The following is a 13257-nucleotide window of genomic DNA, read 5'->3' as shown; positions in this document are numbered from 1 at the left end:
AGACACCAGCTATCACTAAACCTACATACAGCACAGGGGTACATTTTCAGACTGTTAGGTGAGATGCAAACAGTAGGACAGCGCATGCAGTGTTTCCCTACTCCATTCCTCCAGTACCCCCAACAGTACATATTGTTGTTGTAGCCCTGGACAAGCACACCTGATTCAACTTGTCAACTAATCATCAAGCCGTCAGTGAGTTGAATCAGGTGAGTTTGCCCAGGACTAAAACAAAAATATTATGTTGGGACTGCTGGCGTTGAAACCCTGTTGGGACTGCTGGATATGAAACCCTGTTGGGACTGCAGGAGATGAAACCCTGTTGGGACTGCTGGAGATGAAACCCTGTTGGGACTGCTGGAGATGAAACCCTGTTGGGACTGCTGGAGATGAAACCCTGTTGGGACTGCTGGAGATGAAACCCTGTTGGGACTGTCGGAGATGAAACCCTGTTGGGACTGTCGGAGATAAAACCCTGTTGGGACTGTCGGAGATGAAACCCTGTTGGGACTGTCGGAGATGAAACCCTGTTGGGACTGTCGGAGATGAAACCCTGTTGGGACTGTCGGAGATGAAACCCTGTTGGGACTGTCGGAGATGAAACCCTGTTGGGACTGTCGGAGATGAAACCCTGTTGGGACTGTCGGAGATGAAACCCTGTTGGGACTGTCGGAGATGAAACCCTGTTGGGACTGTCGGAGATGAGACCCTGTTGGGACTGTCGGAGATGAGACCCTGTTGGGACTGTCGGAGATGAGACCCTGTTGGGACTGTCGGAGATGAGACCCTGTTGGGACTGTCGGAGATGAGACCCTGTTGGGACTGTCGGAGATGAGACCCTGTTGGGACTGTCGGAGATGAGACCCTGTTGGGACTGTCGGAGATGAGACCCTGTTGGGACTGTCGGAGATGAGACCCTGTTGGGACTGTCGGAGATGAGACCCTGTTGGGACTGTCGGAGATGAGACCCTGTTGGGACTGTCGGAGATGAGACCCTGTTGGGACTGTCGGAGATGAAACCCTGTTGGGACTGCCGGAGATGAAACCCTGTTGGGACTGCTGGAGGACTGGATGGAACACTGCAGTGTAGGAGGACACATACTAGTATATTACTGAACAGCATCATACCAGTCAGGACCTGTGTAAGAAAGAACGGGGGTCAAGACGTGTCCAGAGTGTTCATAGACAACACCCATATACAGGAGAAGTTGATTTGGGTGGAAGAGTTGTCGTCAGAGTTCCCAACCAGCAGGAAATTGGTCCTTTCAGAAAGAGATAGAGGGGGTGGGTGAGTTGTCGGAGAAACGGTTTCCTCACCCCTCCCACCTTGTCACAGGGACCAAGATGGATGTCCCTACCCCCACCATCCCTCCTCGCTCCATTCAGGGTGAGGAGAATAGGAATGGGAGAGCGGTGCTGTAGGAAGAGGGATTTAGAGCTGTAATAACAATGTCTAAAGTAGGTTAGCTAAACACTGAGCAGAGATCACTTTAAAGACGTATACTCCCCTTAGACCTGGACCCCCCTAACTACTCAAGACCCCTTTATCAGATCTATGCGGCCGGACACCCACTCTCCCACTACACTTTTAGACAGGACCATAATTTACCCCTTTCTCCCCCCTTATTGATGTCAATCTCTGTTAAGACTTCCAACATTTACGCTCTTCATCATCAGTGGATTACATTCAGAGCAGACTGCCCTGCTATATCTAGTGCTTGTCAGTAGGTCCCATTAAGTGGGTGTAACACATCGCACTCATTCACCATCATATTCACCACCACCAATGTACAGTATAGTGCTACTATCCACTGTGGCCACTCGCCATCAGAGTTGTCACCCTCCACCCATTACCCAGAATCCCTTGCGTGGTGCTTTCTGCAGGGTTAGAGGGGGTGATTGCCCAAACACAAATAATTAACCAGACTCCTGTGGGCTCACCTGCGCTCCATCTGTCAACGACGGACGGTGATGTGGCCTGCACAAGCAGTGTGTTTGTATTGGTATGTGCATATATGTGTGTAGTGGTTTTTGTGTGTGTGTGTGGCACATAATGCATGTATATATACAGTGCATCCCAACAAGATACACACAATACCCCATAATGACAAAGTGAAAACATGTTTTTAGAAATGTTTTCAAATCAAAAACAGGTACCTTCTTTGCATAAGTGTTCAGACCCTTTGCTATGAGACTCGATATTGAGCTCAGGTGCATCTTGTTTCCATTGATAATCCTTGATGTTTCTACAATTTGTGGTAAACTCAATTTATTGGACATCATTTGGAAAGGCACACACCTGTCTATATAAGGTCCCACAGTTGACAGTGCATGTCAGAGTAAAAACCAAGCCATGAGGTCGAATGAATTGTCCGTAGAGCTCCGAGACAGGATTGTGTCGGTGCAGCAAACACTCCCCATCCAACCTGACCGAGTTTGAGAGGATCTGCAGAGAAGAATGGCAGAAACTCCCCAAATACAGATGTGCCAAGCTTGTAGCGTCATACCCAAGAAGACTTAAGGCTGACGTGCGTCAACAAAGTACTGAGTCAAGGGTCTGAATACTTATGTAAATGTACTATTTCAGTTTTTTATTTTTAATACATTTGCAAAAATGTCTAAGTAGTTTTTTTGCTTTGTCATTATGGAGTATTGTGTGTAAATTGATGAGGGTAAAAAACAATTCAATACATTTTAGAATAAGGCAGTAATGTAAATAAATGTGGAAAAAGTCAAGGGGTCAGGATACGTTCCAGATGCACTGTAACTGTATGTGAGTAGTACATGGTAGATGCACCCACCAATTGTGCAAGTTCTCCCACTTAAAAATATGAGAGAGGCCTGTAATTTTCATCATCGAGCCTTTCATCACGAGCCTCCCAGTTACACAAATGTTCCTTTTGTTCCATAAAGATGATTTTTGTATCCGAAATACCTCTGTTTGTTTGGCGCGTTATGTTCAGAAATCCACAGGCTCGAGCGGTCACGACAACGCAAATAGTATGTCCACAGAAACATGTCAAACGTTTTTTATAATCAATCCTCAGGTTGTTTTTAAAATATATAATCGATAATATATCAACCGGCACTGTCTCTTTTTCAGTAGGAGAGGGAGAGTCAATGGCTGCCCCACTCTGCTGCGCAAGCAAAACTCATGGGATCACCCAGCTATCCACCAACGCCATGTTTTCTTTCTCGCTCATTTTTCAAAATAAAAGCCTGAAACTATGTCTAAAGACTGTTGACACCTTGAGGAAGCGATAGGAAAAGAAATCTGGTTGATATCCCTTTAAATGGAGCGAAGGCAGGCTATGGAACATGGAGCTTTCAAAATAGAAGCCACTTCCTGGTTTGATTTTCCTCAGGTTTCGCCTGCAATATCAGTCCTGTTATACTCAGACAACACTTTGACCGTTTTGGAAACTTTAGAGTTTTCTATCCTAATCTGTCAATTATATGCATATTCTAGCATATGGGCCTGAGAAATAGGCCGTTTACATTGGCAACGTTATTTTTCCAAACATAAAAATAGCGCCCCCTAGCTGAAAGAGGTTAAATAATACAAAAACAAAGTGTTGGAGAAGAAAGTAAAAGTGAAATATGTATCATGTAAGAAAAGCTAACGTATAATTAAGTTCCTTGCTCAGAACATGAAAACACATGAAAGTTGGTGGTTCCTTTTAACATGAGTCTTCAATATTCCCAGGTAAGAAGTTTTAGGTTGTAGTTATTATAGGAATTATAGGACTCTTTCTCTCTATACGATTTGTATTTCATATACCTTTGACTATCGGATGTTCTTATAGGCACTTTAGTATTGCCAGTGTAACAGTATAGCTTCCATCCCTCTCCTCGCCGCTACCTGGGCTCGAACCAGGAACGCATCAACAACAGCCAACCTCGAAGCAGCGTTACCCATGCAGAGCAAGGGGAACAACTACTCCAAGTCTCAGAGCGAGTGACGTTTGAAACGCTATTAGCGCGCACCCCGCTAACTAGCTAGCCATTTCACATCACATCGTTACACCAGCCTAATCTCGGGAGTTGATAGGCTTGAAGTCATAAACAGCGCAATGCTTGAAGCATTGCGAAGAGCTGCTGGCAAAACGCACTAAAGTGAGGTTGAATGAACAGTTACGAGCCTGCTGCGGCCTACCATCGCTCAGTCAGACTGCTCTATCAAATCATAGATTTAATTATAACATAATAACACACAGAAATAGAAGCCTTAGGATCCGGAAACTATCATTTCGAAAACAAAACGTTTATTCTTTCAGTGAAATACGGAACCGTTCCGTATTATATAGAACTGGTGGCATCCATAAGTCTGCTGTTACATTGCACAACCTTCAATGTTATGTCATAATTACGTAAAAATTCTGGCAAATTAGTTCAACGAGCCAGGCGGCCCAAACTATTGCATATACCTTGACTCTGCGTGCAATGAACGCAAGAGAATTGACACAATTTCACCTGGTTAATATTGCCTGCTAACCTTTCTTTTAGCTAAATATGCAGGTTTAAAATATACACTTCTGTGTATTGATTTTAAGAAAGGCATTGATGTTAATGGATAGGTACACGTTGGAGCAACGACAGTCCTTTTTCGCGAATGCGCACTGCATCGATTATATGCAACGCAGGACACGCTAGATAAACTAGTAATATCACCAACCATGTGTAGTTATAACTAGTGATTATGACTGTTTTTTTTTATAAGATGAGTTTAATGCTAGCTAGCAACTTTCCTTGGCTTCTTACTGCATTCGCGTAACAGGCAGGTTTCCTTGTGAGGCAGGTGGTTAGAGCATTGGACTAGTTAACTGTAAGGTTTGGAAACTTTAGTGTTTTCTATCCTAATCGGACAATTATATGCATATTCTAGATTCTGGGCCTGAGAAATAGGCAGTTTCATTTGGGTTTGTTTTTCATCCAAACATCAAAATACTGCCCCCTACACTCAACAGGTTAAATGGTTTAATTTGAGTAAAACTTTTTGCGTAGCCTTCCACAAGCTTCCCACAATAAGTTGGGTGAATTTTGACCCATTCCTTCTGACAGAGCTGGTGTAACTGAGTCAGGTTTGTAGGCCTCCTTGCTCGCACACGCTTTTTCAGTTCTGCCCACAAATTGTCTATAGGATTGAGGTCAGGGCTTTGTGATGGCCACTCCAATAACTTGACTTTGTTGTCCTGAAGCCATTTTGCCACAATTTTGGAAGTATGCTTGGGGTCATTGTCCATTTGGAAGACCCATTTGCGACCAAGCTTTAACTTCCTGACTGATGTCTTGAGATGTTGCTTCAATATATCCACATAATTTTCCTACCTCATGAAGCCATCTATTTTGTGAAGTGCACCAGTCCCTCCTGCAGCATAGCACCCCCACAACATGATGCTGCCACCCCCGTGCTTCACGGTTGGGATGGTGTTCTTCGGCTTACAGGCCTCCCCCCTTTTCCTCCAAACATAACAATGGTCATTATGGCCAAACAGTTCTATTTTTGTTTCATCAGACCAGATGACATTTCTCCAAAAAGTATGACCTTTGTCGCCATGTGCAGTTGCAAACAGTAGTCTGGCTTTTTTATGGTGGTTTTGGAGCATCGGCTTCTTCCTTGCTGAGCAGCCTTTCAGGTTATGTCGATATAGGACTCGTTTTACTGTGGATATAGATACTTTTGTACCCGTTTCCTCCAGCATCTTCACAAGGTCCTTTGCTGTGGTTCTGGTATTGATTTGCACTTTTCGCATCAAAGTACGTTCATCTCTAGGAGACAGAATGCATCTCCTCACTGAGCAGTATGACGGCCAGACTTGTGGAGGTCTACAATTTTTTTTCTGGGGTCTTTGCTGATTTCTTTTGATTTTCCCATGATGTCAAGCAAAGAGGCACTGAGTTTAAAGGAAGGCCTTGAAATACATCCACAGGTACACCTCCAATTGACTCAAATTATGTCAATTAGCCTATCAGAAGCTTCTAAAGCCATTACATAATTTTCTAGAATTTTCCAAGCTGTTGAAAGGCACAGTCAACTTGGTGTATGTAAACTTCTGACCCAATGGAATTGGGTGAATTATAAATGGAAATTACTTGTGTCATGAACAAAGTAGATGTCTGAACCGACTTGCCGAAACTAGTTTGTTAACAAGAAATTTGTGGAGTGGTTGAAAACGAGTTTTACTGACTCCAAGCTAAGTGTATGTAAACTTCCGACTTCAACTGTAGAATGTACTTATCCCATCTGTCAATGAGATCGAGAGGAGAAACAGGATGAGGGAGAGACAGTTTGTGTGTGTGCGCGTATGCGCGCGGTACCATGTCTGTGTACGCGTGGAGAGAATGCTGAGGCGTATAATCACTATTGGTAGCTGAACATGTCATGACTGATGGCTGAGATGGTGAGATAAGATACTGTCTGAACAGACACAGCCTCAGTTCCTTAAACACTTCTCTACAAGCCTCTCACCAGTGTATTCTATCCTATTAGCTTTGGACACTGTCCATCTGTGAATACTGTAGGCCCTTAGACATTTTGCTGTGCTGGTCAAACAGCCATCTGGACAAAGAGGAGTACCCACTGAATAGTCTCTAGTTAAGTAGGTGGGTTAAGACTGGACTGAAGTCAGGGAGAAGTGGGCTGTGGGCCCAGTTGTTTTACTAGATTAGAATGCTCTTCGTCTAAAGCAGATTGAATGTGTGTTGAATACGTGTGAGAAGTGTATGTGGTCTCAAAGTGTTTACGATGCTGTGTTTTTATAAGTGGAGAGTGTGTTCATAGTGTGTGTTCAGAGTGCGTGTTGGTGGGGGGTTGGTAGAATGACGCCAGGGAGCATGTCAGTCATACTGTCCCTCTCGCATGACTTGTTGAGATATTCCTCAAAACACTTTGATGTGGGGTTCATAACTAACCTTGCTCTCTCCGTGTCTCTGTCTGTCGCTGCCTCTTGCTGTCCCTCTCGCTCTTTCCATATCTCTCTGTCGCTGTCTCTTTCTCTGCGTCTCTGTCTGTGTGTCTGTTGCTCTCGCTCACTTTCACTCAATTCAATATGCTTTATTGGCATGAAATATATTCTGTAATTGGCAATGTATTTCAAAAACCATACATTTAGAAGTCGAAAGTACAATTGCATAAAGTCACATACATTGTTTCTCAAAAAACATATTTTTCTCTCTCTCTGTAGGATTACCTGGAGTGTATCAGTAACCAGTCTTGTCTGGCACTGAGCTCAGAGGAGAGAGGCTCTCTATTCGGGAACATCCGAGACATCTACCACTTCAACAGGTAAACACACACACACACACACACACAAACAAATACAGAGTGCAGTATCCAAAGAATCTACAGAATGAGGACAGTTTGTCTCACCTGTCGATGTGTGAGGGGGCCAGTGACCAATCAACGTTGTTTTGTCCATCTGAGGAGTGTATGTTCAAAACCATCAGGTCTGCTGGATGCCTAGTCACTGACTCAGCTGTCACATAAAGACACACAGCAACACAGGGAGGGAGAGAAAAACCTAGGGAGAATTCACATAGTGAGGGAGTTTGGTTTGACACAAACTCCTTACAAACCGTCACAATGACCTCATTCCCTAGACATGTAACAATGGCTACACCAGTTGACCATATATCCATCAACCAATAAGAACACACACACACAACCTATTTCAATTCACGGAAGTGACTTTTTGTTTTAAGCAGAGTACCCTAGGACCTAATACTGTATCCCAAGTTATATTTGTTCCTGAACATTTTTGCTGTTTATAACAAAGAGCAGTTTGGTAAGTGTGTAACTCTCAGTTTGTATTCCAATGATTGAATTAAGTGTGTGGTGTGCAAGTGGTTAAAGTACTGATATGCTGATGTGATCATTTTTGGGGTTTACAGAGATCTGCTTCATGACCTGGAAAAGTGTAATTCGGACCCTGTGGCCATTGCAGAGTGTTTCGTAGCCAAGGTAGGTCTCTTTCTCTTCTTTTCTCTTTTTCTTTCTTGTTGAAGCCTGTCTGAACAGCTGGTTCGGAACAAAAAACACTCCAGAATATGTAACACACACAACATTATTTAGGTTACAAACTAACCAAAATTGTACTTCATCATACTGACAGAGAAGCACAATTTCTGAGGAAATTTAAAGGCCGGCAAAATGTCTAGTCACCATTTACTGGTGAGGGCTAATGGTAATACTTCAACACCTGAGATAAAAAATATTCTCCTCTCGTTTCTCTTATCCCTCTCTCTGTGTGTGTGTGTGTGTGTGTGTGTGTGTGTGTAACTGTGTTTGGTCTTTCCAATCCTTTTCTACATTAAATCATTCTATTTCATGATAACTGCATACTAACACTTACTCAACAGACATATCTCTACCAATACCACCATAAGTACACAGTAATCTGGACATGCACAAACACACTAGTCATTTCACTGCGGTCTGTGCCAGTGTGTACGATAGTGCTCTTGTTGAATTTGTATAGTTACCCAGTCCGTGCTCCACATATTCATCATCCCCATACCACAATAAATCACTTCAAAAGTATTCATACCCCTTGACTTAATCCACATGTTGTTGCTTTACAGTCTGAATTCAAAATTGATTTGGCAACAACTCTGGTGGACATTCCTGCAGTCAGCATGCCAATTGCACGCTCCCTCAAATCTTGCGACAACATTGTGTTGTGTGACAAAACTATATATTTTAGTGTGGCCTTTTATTGTCCCTAGCACAAGGTGCACCTGTGCAATGATCATACTGTTTAATCAGTTTCTTGATATGCCACACCTGTCAGGTGTATGGATTATCTTGGTTAAGGAGAAATCCTCACTAACAGGGATGTTAACAAATTTGTGCACAACATTTGAGAGAAAGATGTTTTTTGTGCGTATGGAACATTTCTGGGATCTTTTATTTCAGCTCATGAAACATGAAGCTGACTTTACATGTTGCGTTTTATATTTTTCTTTAGTATATTTTACAATACACTATTAATGAATCAAGGGCCTCCGTGGTTTGTAGGTGGCCTTATCAGAGTCACTTTACACATGTTAAATGTGTGTTTACTTACATATTTAGTACAGATTCAATCCTGCACACTCTTTTGATTGCAGTTATCCAAAGTAGTGTGTGCCATCACTGTTACGTGACCATACAATAGAGGTTGCGTGCATTTAGAAACGTTCCTTGATTATTGTAGTGTGTGTGTGGGTCATGAATTGGTGTTGGGTCAGTAGCCAGACAACTGCCTGGAAACATTTGTTCATTGCAGACAATCCCCCCCCCAACTTAGTCACAACTCGGCAAAGTGTTTGAAGGAGTGAAAAAACAGACCATAAATCCCTAACCCCCCTCCTCCTCTTGGAGATAATCGTCTATCTGTCCTTATGTTCCTTACCCTGCTTTCAGTGAAATGTGTTGAGTAAGCAGCCTAGTCTTTATGGGTCCCTACATGCTGACTGCACCACTGTTGCGCAATTAAAACAAGATCATAATGTTTTATCATCTGGTAGAAAACAATCTTTCCTCTTCAGCGTTTAGCTGATCTCCTAACCCATAGCTCCTCTCGCCAGTCTAGACCCCTCAGCATGCCAGCCGGTCGATACAGAAGCAAAACCAATTACAATATAACATCCCATAATGGTTTAGTCCTATCATAATAATGATGAGCAGCACAGTCTGATGTACTATATCTAAATCTATGGTACCTCAGCAGAAATCCTCAGGTTCCGTCTCTGCCTTGCTGTTCTGAGATGATCTAAACTTCACTATTAATTAGGGATGGGGGTTTTAAACAATTTCACTGTTCGAATAGTATCCTGAATTGTTGCATATTCAAAGTACATGTTGTGTGTGTAGCGAGCAGACGGAAGGAGAGAGATGCCAAGAATAGCTAACTTGTAGCAACCACAATGTTATTTATCATCCCATATAACAGTGCCTGTCTTGACTGGAGTAGCCTAGAGAAGCTAGCTAAATAGCAAAGCCAGCCAGCTATAGCTAGCCAGGCTAATTGAGGCCACATGCTGTGCTTTCTCTCCAACCCCATTTAGATAAAACAGCTATACTGATTGGTTGCTTGTTATAGCCTACTCCTTCTCATTTCACTAAGATTTGATTCCATCTTGTATTGCATTAGTGAACTCTCACTCCACTTGCTACACATTTATCTTGAGCCTCTTTGGCCAAGATAAACAACAAGCTACGCACGTGAAGGCACCATGCTTGTCATAACTACGTTGGAAAGGTTTTTGTTTTATTTAATTAATAATTATATATGTCATGGTATATCTTTGAATGTAACAACGTCACATGGATATTTGAATCTAATTTAGAAAACACCTTTTCAGTGTTAGAATCTGTTTAAAAATGGGAATATATAAACATTCCCGTAGAAATGAATATTCACACAAGTATTCGAATACAAATGTCCCTACTATTAATCTATATCTATGTTATATCAGGAGTGATTGGTAATGTAATTTAGAAAATGTCCTCACAGATCAAAGATGAGCAGAAATCACAGATTCCATCTCTGCCTTGCTGTATTATCAAACGTTATTTGTCACCGACGTTGGACTCTGGAGCAGTGGAAACACGTTCTCTGGAGTGATGAATCACGCTTCACTATCTGGCAGTCTGAAGAACAAATCTGGGTTTGGTAGATGGCAGGAGAACGCTACCTGCCCGAATGCAAGTTGTTATGCGCCGAATACAACAGGTGTAGACCATACAGTGAAATGCTTACTGACAAGCCCTTAACCAACAATGCTTTAAGAAGTTAAGAAAAAAGTGTTCATTAAAAATAAATAATATATATATTTTCATACAGGTGAAGTCGGACGTTTTACATACACCTTAGCCAAATACGTTTCAACTCAGTTTTTCACAATTCCTGACATTTAATCCTAGTAAAAATTCCCTGTCTTAGGTCAGTTAAGATCACAACTTTATTTTAAGAATGTGAAATGTCAGAATAATAGTAGAGATATATTTCAGCTTTTATTTATTTCATCACATTCCCAGTGGGTCAGAAGTTTACATACACTCAATTAGTATTTGGTAGCATTGCCTTAAACAATTTAAACTTCCTCCTGACAGAGCTGGTGTAACTGAGTCAGGTTTGTAGGCCTCCTTGCTCGCACACGCTTTTTCAGTTCTGCCCACAAATTTTCTATAGGATTGAGGTCAGGTCTTTGTGATGGCCACTCCACTACCTTGACTTTGTTATCCAAACATAATGACGGTTATTATTGCCAAACAGTTCTGTTTTTGTTTCATCAGACCAGAGGACATTTCTCTAGAAAGTACGATCTTTGTCCCTACGTGCAGTTGCAAACTGTAGTCTGGCTTTTTTATGGCAGTTTTGGATCAGTGGCTTCTTCCTTGCTGCGCAGACTTCAGGTTATGTCAATATAGGACTCGCTTTACTGTGGATATAGATACTTTTATACCTGTTTCCTCCAGCATCTTCACAAGGTCCTTTGCTGCTGTTCTGGGATTGATTTGCACTTTTCGCACCAAGTACGTTCCTCTCTAGGAGACAGAATGCGTCTCCTTCCTGAGCGGTATGATTGCAGCGTGGTCCCATGGTGTTTATACTTGCGTACTATTATTTGTACAGATGAACGTGGTACGTTCAGGCATTTGGAAATTACTCCCAAAGATGAACCAGACTTGTGGAGGTCTACAATTTATTTTCTGAGGTATTGGCTGATTTCGTTTGATTTTCCCATGATGTCAAGCAAACAGGCCCTGAGTTTGAAGGTTTGCCTTGAAATACATCCACAGGTACACCTCCAATTGACTCAGACGATGTCAATTAGCCTATCGGAGCTTCTAAAGCCATGACATAATTTTCTGTAATTTTCCAAGCTGTTTAAAGGCACAGTCATCTTAGTGTATGTAAACTTCTGAGCCTCTGGAATTGGGATACAGTGAATTATGTGAAATCTGTCTTTAAACAATTGTTGAAAAATGTACTTGTGTCATGTACAAAGTAGATGTCCTAACCGACTTGCCAGAACTATAGTTTGTTAACAAGAAATTTGTGGAGTGGTTGAATACGAGTTTTAATGACTTCAACCTAAGTGTATGTTAACTTCTGACTTCAATTGTACAGTGCCTTGCGAAAGTATTCGCCCCCCTTGAACTTTGCGACCTTTTGCCACATTTCAGGCTTCAAACATAAAGATATAAAACTGTATTTTTTTGTGAAGAATCAACAACAAGTGGGACACAATCATGAAGTGGAACGACATTTATTGGATATTTCAAACTTTTTTAACAAATCAAAAACTGAAAAATTGGGCGTGCAAAATTATTCAGCCCCCTTAAGTTAATACTTTGTAGCGCCACCTTTTGCTGCGATTACAGCTGTAAGTCGCTTGGGGTATGTCTCTATCAGTTTTGCACATCGAGAGACTTTCCCATTCCTCCTTGCAAAACAGCTCGAGCTCAGTGAGGTTGGATGGAGAGCATTTGTGAACAGCAGTTTTCAGTTCTTTCCACAGATTCTCGATTGGATTCAGGTCTGGACTTTGACTTGGCCATTCTAACACCTGGATATGTTTATTTTTGAACCATTCCATTGTAGATTTTGCTTTATGTTTTGGATCATTGTCTTGTTGGAAGACAAATCTCCGTCCCAGTCTCAGGTCTTTTGCAGACTCCATCAGGTTTTCTTCCAGAATGGTCCTGTATTTGGCTCCATCCATCTTCCCATCAATTTTAACCATCTTCCCTGTCCCTGCTGAAGAAAAGCAGGCCCAAACCATGATGCTGCCACCACCATGTTTGACAGTGGGGATGGTGTGTTCAGGGTGATGAGCTGTGTTGCTTTTTTTAAAAATTTTTACGCCAAACATAACGTTTTGCATTGTTGCCAAAAAGTTAAATTTTGGTTTCATCTGACCAGAGCACCTTCTTCCACATGTTTGGTGTGTCTCCCAGGTGGCTTGTGGCAAACTTTAAACGACACTTTTTATGGATATCTTTAAGAAATGGCTTTCTTCTTCCATAAAGGCCAGATTTGTGCAATATACGACTGATTGTTGTCCTATGGACAGAGTCTCCCAACTCAGCTGTAGATCTCTGCAGTTCATCCAGAGTGATCAGTCTTCTCCTTGTATGAGCTGAAAGTTTAGAGGGACGGCCAGGTCTTGGTAGATTTGCAGTGGTCTGATACTCCTTCCATTTCAATATTATCGCTTGCACAGTGCTCCTTGGGATGTTTAAAGCTTGGGAAATCTTTTTGTATCCAA

At 42.1% G+C, this 13257-nt stretch overlaps 1 protein-coding gene across 3 annotated transcripts in view; it reads left to right on the top strand.

Moving 5' to 3' along the window:
• Positions 1-13257, top strand: part of LOC115139295 (pleckstrin homology domain-containing family G member 1) — a 132741-nt gene that overhangs the window by 83024 nt on the left and 36460 nt on the right. For all 3 annotated transcript variants that reach the window (XM_029676497.2, XM_029676499.2, XM_029676498.2), the window contains exons 3-4: positions 7185-7285; positions 7891-7960. In XM_029676497.2, coding sequence (XP_029532357.2) covers positions 7185-7285; positions 7891-7960 — 171 coding nt within the window. The remainder of the gene's footprint in view (positions 1-7184; positions 7286-7890; positions 7961-13257) is intronic.

The sequence above is a fragment of the Oncorhynchus nerka genome, linkage group LG13 (assembly GCF_034236695.1).
Source record: "Oncorhynchus nerka isolate Pitt River linkage group LG13, Oner_Uvic_2.0, whole genome shotgun sequence".
Classification (NCBI taxonomy): domain Eukaryota; kingdom Metazoa; phylum Chordata; class Actinopteri; order Salmoniformes; family Salmonidae; genus Oncorhynchus; species Oncorhynchus nerka.
This window is presented reverse-complemented; position numbering and strand designations above follow the sequence as displayed.